At 38.6% G+C, this 15,338-nt stretch overlaps 1 protein-coding gene across 3 annotated transcripts in view; it reads right to left on the bottom strand.

Annotated features, from left to right (window-relative positions):
- The window catches only part of BTBD7 (BTB domain containing 7), a 51,721-nt gene that overhangs the window by 23,211 nt on the left and 13,172 nt on the right, over window positions 1-15,338 (bottom strand). For all 3 annotated transcript variants that reach the window (XM_038137744.1, XM_038137742.1, XM_038137743.1), the window contains exons 2-3: window positions 9,611-9,796; window positions 3,493-4,572 (exon numbers count right to left, since the gene is read on the bottom strand). In XM_038137744.1, the coding sequence (XP_037993672.1) occupies window positions 3,493-4,572; window positions 9,611-9,692 (1,162 nt within the window). In that variant the 5' untranslated portion in view covers window positions 9,693-9,796. The remainder of the gene's footprint in view (window positions 1-3,492; window positions 4,573-9,610; window positions 9,797-15,338) is intronic.

The following is a 15,338-nucleotide window of genomic DNA, read 5'->3' on the forward strand; positions in this document are numbered from 1 at the left end:
AGCCAAGGGTGTGGAAATCTAGAGAAGAAACTTAAGACATCAGCTACTGCAAAAGCCAGCTGATGGGATCAGTCAGTACGTAGGGAGAACTGGACACCTGCTGCACCACAGAGAGGAAAAACACTCCCAGAGATCCAAGCTAAGAGATGTCAGGAGAACCGCCTACTCAGTGACCTCCAACACCTACACAATGCTGCCTCTTCCCCATCACTCTGCATAACATCCAGAAGTCAGATGTCTGAGTGACAGCTTCCAGCGTAGAAGTCTCCTAGCTGTGAAATCAGGGAATAGGATGGGCACTACTGAAATTAAGATCTCCCATCTATCTCATGTTAAGTATCATGTAAGTGAGGACAAGATGCTACAAGTCAGAAACAAGAACAGTGGTCATGACTAAAGCACATCTTTAAGTGCAGTCATGTGCAGGCATATAGTTTTCTCTGACCAAATAAGCTTCCTTTTAATTTTGATTATAAGATTATACCAGAACAGTTCTTCCACATCTGCACAGTACCAGTGACCTAAACATGAACTCTGCAAATTAAGTATGAAACTATTAGATTTTGATTCCACTGGCATATACAGATCTACACAGTGCTTACTGCTTTCTCCTGTAGCTAGGGAATGCAGCACCAATTTGTAAAATCCTAATTAGGTGAAGTTAACATCTAGAATTTCAATATCTGAAGGAGTGCCAAACCTACATTTTTTAGTATTTGATAATTTATTTGATTTCAACACTTGCTGATTTTACTGCATTTCTCCCCTGCGTGTAACAACAGCTCCACCCCTCAATCTCACTACTTTTGCAGTCAGAAAGGGATTTACTATGGAAAGAAGAAAACCTCTGAATGCCACTGCATCCCTCAACCTGCTCCCTATGACCACCCCCAAAACACTACAGCTCCAGTTTATCCAGAGGGCCACCAATACCGAGCCTGCACTGCTGCACCCACGGGCTCCAGCCACTCAAGTGTGCTGCTGAAGTGCAAGCCCAGTGCAGCTCCTGCTGCTGCCTTTCTTATTACTCTCCCAGAGGTAGTACTGGGGGACAACTTCCAGGAAAAAGCAGAGATCTTGTTACCACTGACTCATGGAATATACATTCCAGAGCAGCACCGTTGTGCAGTGCATTACTGAAAAGAGTGCCAGTTTAGGACACGCTGATCCGAGTGAGCTCAACTTAAAGCGAGCAGAAACAAACTCAACACCAAATAAAATATCAGTTCATTTTTCAGTATTTACTAACATATAGATAGGAAAATGCCTTTTGTTTTCTAAGTCTACCTAAGTTTCTCTTGAAGTTCTCTATCTGTCATTGCTTTTCTGCTTTGCTACAAGTGACACTGCTTCATCAGAGCACCTCCAGATCACAGTTGCTCCAGTTTGGGTTTCCAGTCTGAGGAAAAGAATTGCACCCTGTTCATTTATGAAACAGTGCATAATTATTCAGTGTCTCACTGAGGGTTTCATTCACTATTTAATTCTCTCATTAGTATTCCCTGACCACGCTAAATCCTTTTAGCACTTGTATATATGTGCACACACCAAAACTGAGAAACTCCATCATCTCCTTCATTTCAACCCATTTTCCCTTCTGGCTTTCATCTGATCTATGGAGTTGTTCTCAAGTACTATTAGCTTGTGCATATCATATAGAAATTAACTTAATACCATAGTTCAACTACAGTAAAACTTCTTGCCCCTTCTAAATTAGGTTTCCAGGTGTACTGCAAAGGAAACAACAGAAATAAGAAATATGCAGAAAGAGAGGATCTGAAGGAGTGCCATGATGTTGATCAAAGTACTGGAGAACTTAGCCCACGAGGAAAGAGTGAAGGAAGTTAGGTCTCTTCTCCCTCAAGAACAGAAGGCTCAGGGGACCCTGTCACAGTATTCCCAGACCTTGAGCTGCTGCAGGGCAGCTATAAAGAGGACAGAGGTTCTCTTCTCTCAAGAAGCCACACGAAAGGGCAGCAGGTATAAATTGCACTGGAAAACATCTCAACAGAAATGTTTTTGTAGTGAGAACAATCACTTCACCAGGACTATCTCCCCAGGGACACAGTATAGTCCCCACCACTGGTGGTGTTCAAGAAGTGATTGGACAGAATGCTGGAAAATCTCACCTAAGCTCACTTTCTCACTTGGATAGGCTGGATCCTATGATCTTTTGAGGCCCCTTCTAACCTGGGCTGCTCTGTGATCGGATGATTCCGAGCCTAACAACAGCCCAATTGCATCCTGTAGCATGTTGCCTCAGAAAACACACCCCCTTTGATCTGTGCCAGTTTTATTGCAGTACAATTATTTCAGCTTTCAGCACAATCTAAAAATTAGTTTCCTAATGGCAAACTCCACATGAGCTACAGTAGTTCTATTAGTTTCTCATATCCTTATCACACGCAGTTTCATGTAACTATTAGAACTCATGAAAAATATGACCTCTTCCTGCAGTGCTTATACTGCCCTTTCCTGTCCACTCTTTATCAAGCTTCCTATTTTACTCAGAACTACTTTATAGCTTACAATATAAGGTTTCAATCTGGTCAAACTTAATTTGACAGCTAGAAGTTATGGATGTACAGACCTACTGTAAAAAGTTACTTTTGTTAAAAAATTAAACTAATTTAAACAAATTATGTTGCTGATATATCAGTGAGTTCTATGTTCCCTTTCTCAGCTCAAAAGTAAAATTCTTATTCCCCATCAGCAAGGCCTGAAGCAATTCTCATAGTTCATTATACATCATATGGCCACTAAATAGCTCAAACACCAACAGACAAAACTGCGGGCAAAGCTCCTGCCACCACAAGAAGCACCATTAGTGCACTGATCAGTGCTTGGACACCTCACCTGAGATTGCAGTAATTTAGGTCAGGAGGTTGTATGTAATCAAGATTCGAATGATCTTCAAGAATAACGGAAGTAGCAAAACTTTCTAAACTTTATGTCTGAATATACTGACTGACCCTGCCTTCAGCTCTGTTCATAGACAGGCAGACATTAAAGACCTCCACTGCAATTAAGCTGTTTAAGTTTTCCTTCCAACAGCAAGATTGCAGGGTTGGTGTCTTTGACATAAACCACAGAAATAGTAAATCAAGTTCACCACCCTGTTAGCATATATAGGCACTTCCTAACAAGTCTAAATATCTCCTCCTCTTAGCTAGGATCTCTCTGTAGTTTACACCCAGAACATGGATTACAGAAAGCAGATAAGCATTAGAAATATCAAGATCAGTTATACATACTTGATAAAATTAACATGCTTCAACAATGATGTGCCATACAACTAAATCTCTTGCATGGCATTGCTTCTGTCCCTAGAAAATACACGCATTACTGACAACTTACAGATGAAAAACAAATTCCATTTCTAAAGGAACTGTGAGCCACTGACAGCTGACAATAAGCATCCCTACACTGCAAAATTGCTAAAACTTGTTCTAATAAGGTCACATATTCTACAACAAGGACAGTATTACATACCTTGTGCAAGCATGTTAAACTCCAAGAACAGTGCTATGTGATAAAGCTCCATGGCTTCTTCAGCCCTAGTCATGTTTAGTTTTCCTGCTACAAGAGCCTGAACTTCACTTAAACTGCCCACCGAAGGACTGGAGTGCAAAACGGAGAGGTCTACCACATCTGTATACATACAGTTCAAAATGACCTTAGCATATTTTTTTGGTATGATAGATTCATCCAATATAATTCTAGTTGGAGTCCGTAGAGTTCGGTCTGTGATTTCTTCACCAGTTCGTATCCTTCTCTGCAGCAAGTGACGGAAAAAGGGAGATCGTGACGAAATAATAGCTTTGTGAGCTCTGAGCTCTTCATCTAGACAGTTCTGATTTCCACCAAAAGTCTCAACCAAGTCAGAGTTGGATGAAAAGCTAAGAACCACATCGTAGTAGCACATATAATCAAACAGTGCACGCATGTCAACATCTAAGGAATTTGGTGTTCCAAATTCTTCACTAAGCTGCACAAGAATATCAACATTTTGGAATCTCGAATCCTCCATCCCAAACTCGCCTGTATAAAGGTAGTGTAACAAAGCAGAAAACATAGGCATATCTATGCCAGCTGTGTTAATATCCATTATTATTTCTGCCCCATACTCTGGTGAGGAAGAAAGCAGCGTCTTAAAAAATGGACATCTTGCTGCCAGTATCGCACGATGCACAGGAAAACAAGTTTCTTGAAATATTAAGTCCACATCGGTACAATATTTGTATTGATAAAGTTCAGCCATGTCTTTTTGTAGCGTCCTGGCCTCTGGTCTTGCCAAATTAGCTTGTAGATAAAGTTCCTTTAAGGCTGACGTTCCTTCGTACTCTTCTACTAACGCATTAACATCTCTGACATCCCAGCCTGAGAGGAGCTCGCGCATCTGCTTGGCATGGTCAGCAGATCGGCTCGATTTCCGACGCTTAATGAATTTCTTTTTGAGGGTGGCAAGGCCAGAGGTTTTCTTTTTCTTGTCTTGAGGTTTCTCGTGGCCATGGTCAAGGCTATACAGCTTTGACTCACAGCCAAAACCTTGATGAGAGTAGGATGATGTCCCTAAAGGCAAAAAGGAAAATTGAACACATTTATTTTATAAATTTAAAAGGAAGATCCATAACACCTAAATACTCCATCAATGATTCTGCAAGTTATACACTTCTTCCTTCTCCTCACATCAGATAATTTCACAACTGAAGCTTTTTCTGGCCATTAAGAACAATGCCTTTTATTTGCATCTACAAAGCTTGTAGTTTGCTGGGTTTCAGGGTGTTTTGGTTTGGTTTTTTAATTTCTTTTGCTTGATTGGGTTTTTTAAAAAATATATTCAATTTTAAGAACCACACAGTGCCAGTTTGCCAGTGCCAGTGCCAGATGCAGCTCTATAGCATATGGTACACTTATCTAAGCAGAAAGAGAATACTGCAGTTCTAACATTAAAAGTGTAATTGTATTAACTTTTTCTAAGCCTAATATCTCAGTGAAATACTAGCAATCCCCCCTTCAAAGTGTTTCCAAATTTTGTTCTAGCATTAAGAGTCACTAAAACTATAGACACATACCTGGTAACAGATAGCTACAGTCACAAGAAAAAAAGAGAACACAGTGCCAAAACACTCAGGGATTATTTTTGGAGATAATTTAGCACGAAAAGTAAAAATACTGTCATGCAATAATCAAGTAATGCCAAAGTCAAACACATAAAATGGGCTCCTTTCTCCAGAACTACAAATACTGATTTTTGCATACACACCATCAAAAAGAATATGGAGAATGGAAGTTTTACTGTATTATTAAAGATTTCATTTCAACAGAGCATTATACAAATTAAGTATATATATATAATTATTTTTCTTCTCAAAAATAATTCATAGGGAAATTATATTAGGAACTAATACTGACAGCAATTCAGTGAGGAAAAAAGGAATTAGAATCTTCATTTTAACAAGTAATGGAAAACCAAATTAGTGGTTTAGAAAAAAGAAAGGAGTCAAAAAACCATAGCTTTAATGTGAGAGTCATGCTTCTATTTAAGGGTTGTTTTCTAATTTAAGTTTATTTACAGAGCTTTCACTCTAAGCCAGATGGTGAAGAACCTCAGATATGACAAGAAAAAAGGAAGTACACAAACCAAACTCCCACTTCTGGACCAAGGAAGAATGAGAAGAAAACATTTGCAAATGCGACACAGATCAGTAACAATCACAGGTTCATCTGAAATAGTATTTGTCTGTTTTCTGTCAGGAATAGTTCATGCTTCTATTAGTACACTTGTGCAGTTTCACTGCTTGTTGTCTTTTTTTAATCTTCCAAAGCCCATCCTAGAACCAGAGCTTTTGGGGCCTTGTACAATGTGTTCTATCACTGCAATTTCACAGCCTCACCTTTAACAGGCAGATTCACTGTGATGCTGTTTTGTGATGCTGTTTTGACAGTGATGTTATGGCCCAGTCTCACGAAACGCAAGGCATTTAGTTACCATGTAATTTCAAGTATTTCTTGAACTTTGAAAGACACAGGAGTAATTCAAAGCTGTATTTGAGACTAAGGCAGCTGCAGCAACCTAACAGTTCTGTAAATTGTTTTACTGTTTAAGCCTCAATGACTAAGTAAACTTACACAGTGGCTTTTATGTCAAGCTAATTAAAACTCCCACAAATCATGCAATGCAGTGGTTTTATGATTCTTCTATTAGTAAAAACTTTGAGGAGGAACTTTGTTTTATTTGAGGAAAGACATCTAACGATTCCATCGAAGCTTAAAATTTGCTTGATCAGGCAACATGTTATTAATAATACTGAAATTTCAAGAAGTGAAAAGAATATCAATTTAAACAAAAATAACAGGAGTAACTCAAGACAACTTCAACAAAGAGATTGTGTTCTGCAAAATCCACCAAAAAAATTCCTTCCACATACTAGGTATGACAATGGAAAAGCAGAGCTTCAGCCTCCTGCTGATAGAGGTAAGTGTAGAATTTCTCCTTACTTTAAAGAGGTACATTTCACAATAGAAGTATAGCTACCCTTTGGTCACTCTATAATGACAGATTCTCTTTCCAGAGAGCATGCCAGCTCATTTCTATTTGAAGTACGTTGGATTCTAATGGCAAATTTGAGTGCAGAACATTCTCTAACATTCCACTAAAGAAAAACTAGGACACCGCCAGTCTCAATTTCCTTCTTCCCGAAAGGCTGCTGTGAGGTATTACTTGCACATGAATCACCACAAAATACTAAAACGCCATTCAAACCTTTGTGTACCCTGAGCTACTTACAAGATTTAACTTTGGATGTACTGCAAACAGTGCTTTTAACCCTTACAAACAGATAAAGCACTGCTACAAAAGCACCACCGCACAACTGCTTTTTGTAAGAAAGAGATGAACCATCATAGCCTCTCTGGGTTCACAACAGCTGGCGGCTCCATATCCCTCAAAGAAAGAATCTGGAAGACAATGTTTTTGGGCAGCCTGTATTCCTTCATAAGGTAGCGGCATTAAAAGTAGGAAAAAAGTTAATTATTCCTCAGCACTATACTGAAAGGTACCAATCTATTAAATGCTGCTCAAAAGCAATTGCTACTTCATGCCCCTAGACCATACCCAACTTGGGACAGGCAAATATTTACAGAAACAGATGACTGCCAAGAGGAGCTGCTTGGGAACTTGACAATGAAAAATGGGATCTGTTTAGTCCTTTGCATGCCCACACATTTTAATATCTAATTAAAGAGCTCTATCTAAAAAAGCAAACATCTTGAACAGATGTACCACCCTAGGAAATGGTGTGAAATCCTCCCCCTGAATGCTGCAGACAAAACAGCAAGATGACTAATTAAGCTTTTGCTAAAACAAAAGTATTATTTTCCAGTAAGTGCACTACACTATTTTTACTGATTTATCTCCTCTTCATAAACTATAAGCAAACTAGGATGAAGTCAATTAATAGGAGCTCACACTATGAAACTACTATGCTCTGCCAGTTCAGTTCTCAAACTTCAGCATTCATCCTACATTTAGCATGAAACATGGTGCAGTGCTTTAATGGCAAAGTAGCATTTCTAAAACAAACCCACAGGCCTAGATCCAGCTTCCAGGAATAAGGCAACTAATACATATTATGCAGCTATTATAACTCTATCCCCCCATAGGGCAGTAAATAGCTCTAATGGCTTCTACATAAAAAGCCCCACAATACAATAAAAACAGACACCCCCACCCCCCCCCCCCCCCCCCCAAACAAATAAAACACCACAACACCTAAACCCCAAAGCTGATATAACATTAAAATATTATTATGGCAAGCGATGAAAACCTCACCTATCAATTTTAGGATACACCTATTTTCTACTGAGACGGCTACAAAACCCAATCATGTAAACAAAAATCAAAATGAGAAAGAGCCAAATGCCATGAAGTGAGAAGAACAGATGTACCCATGTGATGTAGATAGCACACTCATGGAACCCCATAATATCAGGGTATTTTCAGCAAGAATTTTACCCAGAACGCTCATCTGCCTTCCCTAAGATGAGACAAGCACATGCTTTTAGGCTTTCCTCAAAATGAGTCTCAGCCACCATTTCCCATAGGTAATGGGGATCAGTAAATTTCTTATGACATACTACATAATGGGTTTCTATTTTGAGTTTAATAATGAAGAGCATCAACTAAACCTTCCACATACCATGTAGAAAATTTCTTGGGAATTTAACGTGGCCTTTGGAAATCTCTTCAAATCTGCTCAAAAGGTGTTTCAGCCTGCAAATCTGCCTGTTTGAAGGCCTCTAAGGGTTTCTCTTCACTCAATATAGGAGCAGATTAAAAAACACCAAGACATGTAAGAAAAGCATTTTAGCCACATTTTAGAAAGCATATATGCAGACTGGAGCAAATCTTTTACTAGTTAGGTATGATACACTGAAAACATATAAACCCTTGAGGGGAACTTTACAGCACGAATATCCATGATGTTAGGACTAAAAGTTCTTCCTTGACACGCTGTGACAGCACACACACCCTTAATAAAACAGTTTGTGGTCTGTCCTCAAATGAGACCTCAGAGCTAGGAATGCCATGAAAGCTGAGAAAAAAGAGAAAATTTACAAAGTGAGTCAATTTTTCCTCTGCTAAGGATATCACTCTGCTTTCAACGGTGATTAAAAAGAGAAGTAACACTGAATATCAATAACTACTTATGCAGTGTTGCAAGCTGAAGCATAAAGGAGAAAAGCATTTATAAACTATTGATGTTATTTACTGCTAAGATCATTCTTCAGGCTGTCAGGGTTGGGTTTTTTTTAAGGAATATTTATCTTCTCAGAGACTGCCTTCTTTCAGATTCATAACACAGCTGTTTATTATTTATAGTGTGACAGTACTTAGATCTACATTGAGGTCTCTTTGTACTAGACTGAAAAACACATAAAGGTAATGCCTGCCCCAGTTATGACTAGCATGAGAAAATACTTTCTTAAGGGCACTTCAACACATATCTCCAGCTAAGCAAGGTCCTGGCTCGTAAATAACAGTGTTAGGACAGTAAGAAGCCCCTTCCCTATTTACAGAAACAGGAAAAGGGAGAGAAGCCTGTTTGTTACTTTTACAGGTTTCAAGCCTGTTTGTTACTTTAACAGGTTTATTACCAGAGCTATCCCTTCTAGCAGTAAGGAAGTAACTCACTTGGACACAACGTCAATATTACAATGAATACTGATGATCAAGGGTTTTACATGCTCTGACACAGTTTGACAGAAATTCTGAGGAAGAGTAGAAAACAGTATAAGTATTAACAGAAAGCCACTGCTCTTGAACCAGGAAAACTAGCATGCATGGCTTAATTATAAAAAACTCCACTTATTTTATTTAATTAATCTGGCGACTGTTTACTGGCAAAAGGCAGATCAACTCATCGCATACACAGGCCAAACAGATGGACAGTACCGAATTTCATGCACGATTGAGCTTGAATGGATTCAAACTGGTGACCTAGAAAATAGCAGCTCTCCATAACATTTCTGCAAGCAAATCAAATCCAGTGCATTCACAATCCACCAAGCCATTTATGAAAGTGACAAGATAACTGAAAAGAGTTACCTATGAATGTCTGTTGTGCCTGTGAATTTCCCCCTACCCTTGGGGAACACGAGTGAGGGTAGTTAGATGCATTAGCACCCATTTTCTTCAGTCACTCAGGCATTCCGCCTGCTGGCTCTTCAATGTATAATCCCATAATCCTTTAGAAATCTTCAATCCCAGGTCCAGCATTCTGTTCCTCCATTTCTGAAGAACAAAAACACCAATAAGGTAACTTCATTATTTGTCGCTAAATGTTACATGATTTAGATAAAATAAACTCAGATTCCAGCACACAGTATTTTCATAAAATAAAACTTCAAGCACTTTCAAGATACCCTTTTATTTGAATGATTAAACCAAGATCAGAAATACTTTTTCCCCTCACAATAACCTGTAATTTTCCAAACCATTCACAAATCATATAATGAATTGCAACATGGAACAGGAAAGCTATCAAACTTTTAGCAAAGAAATTTTCAAGGAGAACTTGGTCTAGACTAGGTATTCTTCTCTGACTATACCAAGAAAGACTTTTCATACATGTTTATACCTATTCCCATATGGTTAAAAAATCCCAAATTGAATTATACTGATTAATAAGCTAAATAAGCAAGTCCTGTTGGAGATTGTACCATCATGACTTATTTCAGCAGCATTTTTATTCATGACATGCACATAGTTCTCATTCAGTACTGCTTTTCAAATTTAGAATTCAGAAGACCTAGACGTACATTTAAAACAGTAAAAATAAGGCATTTAAGGATTCATTAAAGGTTTTTTTTGGCATTTGAAAACATCTTAGAAATCAGTTCTGAGGTGATTTGAACAAGGATTAATTCCCAACGTACAACAAAGTAATTTTAATTTATTCCAATATTAGCAGCGTTAAAATATTAATACTGAAAAATGAAAGTTACCCCATGAAGAACCACTGTGAACTGAAAACTTGTGCCCCCTTCCAAAATACAAACTTGAAGATAAAGAGTAATAGAAAGGTAAAGTCTAGTCTAAGAATCGTTTAGATTCCCTTGAATATTGTGAACACATACGGATTTGCTATATGCTTCTGAATTTTTTTCCTTTCTTGGTAGTCTCTGGCATCTTAAATTGGCCAAGAAAGTGACATGCAAGTGCATGTTTCAAAGTGTAGATCCTGGGGAGCAGAAAGTGAGAGACAGGCCAGGAAGAAAAAGGCTGCATATTGCTATAGGCACAGAGGCAAGGGGAGCAAGTGCTCCAGGATTTGAGGGCTGGGTACATGAGGAGGAAGAGTAGGGAAGGGTTTGAAAACCCGGCTTTACAGACGTGGCTATCAGGCAGAATTGCTGCTCTGGCCTGTGCATATCCCAGGGTGGCCTCACAGAGCTGCAGCCTGCTGAGCACTAGAGGAATTCTGCTAGGGTGGGAGACACAACCATAAAGCCACCACAGGAGCTTTCAAGCCAGCTCGAGCCAACGTACAGGCTTGTAAATGAGAAGAGGGAGCTCCCATGGCTGCCCTCCCCAGCCAGACAGCCAGGTCATCTCAACTGCATACAATCTTGAACTTGTATCCACGCACATTCAGCTTGCTACACGTCAGGAAATAAAGATAAAATACCCTCCTACATGAACAGAAGCCTACTCAGGATGAAGATAGAACCAGGGCACACACAAAACAGGCAACATCACACCAGCAAATACCAGTAAATCTTCTCAGCAAACACAAGCTGTTGAATCAGTTCAGTGTTAGCCATTGCATGCACTCATCTTCTCCCTTGTGCAGAAATAAGCTATTCAAAGATTACTGAATCCATATGGTGTGGATCTCTATCTCATTTCTTAAAAACTTCACTGACTGAAGAAAAAACGCTTAGAAAATAAATTCATTAAAACAGTGACACTCCAAGTGATTTCTATATGCACCAAGAATATGTTGTTTAAACGTGGTATAAATTTCTAGATGTAATTAGTTACACCCAGGACAAACTTTGTGAAGGTAAAAGTCACCCTTCAGTTTAAATGCTAACTTGCTCACAGGTAAAGGCTAGCAACCTGAGCAGATATCCCAACAATTTCCCTTTTCTCACCTAAAACTGGACTTGGTTCATTCGGACTTGAATCCTGAAATAATGTTATTCCACTTTTCAGCATTCAGCTGCAGTGTGATAACTTGTCTATTAGATGTCTACTAATAGTTTTCAGTTCTTCCTGACACAGGAAAGAGCCCAGGAGCTAACTAAAAGAGAGAATAAAAAAGAAGTGTTGGGCTTTTCTTTTTTTTTTTCCCTAAGTAAGCACTCAATATTCAGAACCAAGTCCCAGCTTCACTAAATTTAGAATACATAACTTCCATGCATTGCTAAGTCATGTGTGTGCAGGCTGATTTCTTAAGAGTATTCTGCATCTTGAATTCAAACATTTTGTAGTTCATGAAGTGTATTGGGCCCCATGGCTCAAAACCAATCATAGCTTTAGTTCCACTACTGTCCTTAACCTCATGTATCAACTGAAAGTACATTTATTTTTTAATACAGCACTAAATTTTACAAGATAATTTGTATAACCCGTGTAGCATTTCCCAAAAAATTTAGCTAGCACCAGTGTAACCATCCTGGAGGAAGCCCTGCCTTCCTCTCTTCATTTTCATAACCACTTTTCCTGCCTTCTTGGTTCTGTCCCAAGTATTTTGTAAACCAGATAAACTGACCCACATTAGAGCCAACCTAAACAAGAAGTTGAAAGTCACCCAATTTGTCTGTTATAGCATCACACGAATACTTGCACAACTGCATCTTTAGACAGCAAAGTGTACTTGAACAACTCATGGAATTAGATGCCTTTTTTGTTTGGTTTCTTTTGCTATTGTCCACTTCAGCCTCTGTACTAAACACAGCCTACCTGACCAGCAGCTAGTCTAGCATATAACTAGCTGAGTCTAGTCAATACAACTCAGCTACTACAAAAATGCCAAGTCAAGAATGCAGCTTCTCCACAGTCAAAGGCACTTGAAAAAGGAGAGGAACATAAAATGAAGGAAAAACTCCAAACCACAAACAATTAGATCTTTAGCTGCAAAAGGAAAGACAGATTTCATCTTATCCTGCATACCAAAAGTTCCCTTATTTCAGCTTATCTGAAGAATTTTTAAATTGCATTTTAGCCTCAGAATACACCCATGGAATTTTGTTTTAAAAACCACCATCAGGTGAGCTTTTTCTTTACTTTTTATTAAAAGTCTGCATGCATCCCCATAAGCATTACCACAATGAAACTCAATTCCACATCTGCTGACCAACTGAAACAGCTGTTGAGACCAGTGACGCACGTACAGATGTGTTATGAACGTACAAACACACACAGGAAAAGAGTTAAACTATGGCAAAGCTTGTTTAAAAAAGCCTGACCTGCAGAAAAAGTATATGGAGTGTGTTATGTGAAATGAAGACGTTAATAGAAACCAAAATTACCACTCAAAATCCTACAAAACAGCACAAAAGTGACTTTCAGATTATACTGATATTCAGAATAAAATTCAAAATAAGCACAAGTCTGCTTAAAGGTTTCAGCCTGAAATAAGTTTTTCAGTCTTTTCAATATTTGTCACAATGAACCTAAAATCCTAAGAAGCTAGATGACATGCATCTGAGGTATCTGGGCTGACAGCCAGGTATTCCTGGACTGGGAATTTTGATTTAACAAAAAGTCTCTGTACAGAATGGACTTTGGGTAACAGTGATGATAGATAAACTTTGTTCATATCATCACTCAATACAAATGTTCCATAAAATTTCTTGTAAATCACTGGGATCCAATTAATATAAAGGGCAAATTCAAGAGTACTACAACAGGTTTTACAACCATTTGATTTTTCCCCCGTAAAATTTTAAGACCTTTGTATTTCTTTTGGAGTTGCTGCCATAGGATTATGCAATAGCATAATTCTAAAACCAAAGCAGGAAATTATATCAAGTACATGTACATACCTGTACCAACATGGTATTTCAGGTTTCCATTTTACCTAACATGTTTTAAATGTACTATGAGTAAATGACAACCCAGGCATCATAAGAATAACTTATTAATGTTTGCTTAGATTTTTATCCAGACCAAAAATGCTATGTATTGTGCCCCAACAGCTCATTTCAAGTAACAAGCACAACTTTACGGCAAGATGAGATGACAAGATGCAGCAATAAAAAGCATCAACCCTAGTAAGGAAAGACATCAACTAAATTTCAGCAAGGCTAAACTTATTTCCATAGAAGTTAGGCAGATCAATAACTAAAACAGAAAGAACCTGTGAGAATGGACCATTGCTATCATGCCCAAAGTACCTCCCACCAGCCTGCCTTAATATCCTGAACCTGCCTCCAGCAGAACAGTGGTCTGGGGACCAATAGAGAGCTCTGAGCCATCACAAAGTGACTTGGGAACAATCCCATGCTCAGAAGAACAGAAGCAAGTTCTCACCCACTGGGAAGTTTCCAGAGCCAACCCTGGCCATGCTGGTACACTGCTGGAATTACAAGTTAACAACATCCAAAGGCGCAAGCTCTTAAAAATGAAGACAAAGTTGCTTGTGGCTGGAGTTCTAACTGCTTGTTCAGATGTGCATGGAGTATCTACCTCAATTTCCTTGGAGAAGGTGGTTCTGCAAGTAAGAGGAATTTACAGGAACTGAGTGCTACCTGTCCTCACTTTCCTCTTTTTTCCATGGATGAGACACTCAGAGGCACTGGCACATTCTCAGATTTTGTGGAGGTAAAGTCTCCAGTCCTGGAAGCATACACGCAAAAGGACTGAATGCATATGGGACAGTGTACCTGAAAGAAACTGTGTAACTGGCAAGTAATTTTCTGTTCAAAGGAAACAACTGAAATTTGAAGGCTCAGTCGATTATGCCTGACACACATGCAAATCCACACAAAGCCTATTTTGACTCCTTTTTATAATCAGGTCAAGCAATCAACCTTTATCATTATTCAAAATTAACTGGATGATACAGTAGTAAGATGCAACTGAAACAGCCGAAAGGCTGTGGTTTGGATAATGCTCTTTACAATATGGGCTAATGAATCCGTGTCATTTCATTATTCACTGCATTAGAAAGAAAGAAAAATCCAAGAAGGAAAAGCACCAGAACTTAAGCCACATCAGCAGTTACCAGCTCAAGAGGGCAAGAAAAAGCAGATATAACCAGATTATGAAAGTGACTGCATTACTCAGTCTTTGCTGAGAATCATGTGTTCCAGCTATCACAAAGAACCCTTTCTTATAGTTAAGCACGAAATTTACAGCATTTTCTCTTCCATGAAGTAGTATGCTTCTCCATCAAGAAGTTCTTTCAAAACAGAGGTGATAAAAACACCACAACAGTCCTAGCTTTAATTTCTAGATTTGTTGAGAATCACTGGACTGAGTTTTAGTGGGGAAAACCCACCAACAAACAACCTGCACTGATTTTCAACATTTTCTCTGAGGAATCAGAGTGAAAGTTAGAAGAACTATGCTCAAACAGAGCACAAAGGTGTGTAGTCTTGAAGATACACACATTTCAGAAATTGAAAACACTGAGCAGCATTTCAACAGTTGAAAAAAAACCCATAGAACTTACAGGGAAAAAAAACTCTTTTCAATACTGTCTTTTGACACAGTGCTCAAAGTAATATTTCTGATGAACAGCAAAGCAATTTCAAGTATGATATGAACATGTCACATCGTAGAAGTAAATAAATAATGTCATTAACCGGGACTGACAGGTCAA

This window comes from Motacilla alba, chromosome 5 (genome assembly GCF_015832195.1).
Source record: "Motacilla alba alba isolate MOTALB_02 chromosome 5, Motacilla_alba_V1.0_pri, whole genome shotgun sequence".
NCBI classification, from domain to species: domain Eukaryota; kingdom Metazoa; phylum Chordata; class Aves; order Passeriformes; family Motacillidae; genus Motacilla; species Motacilla alba.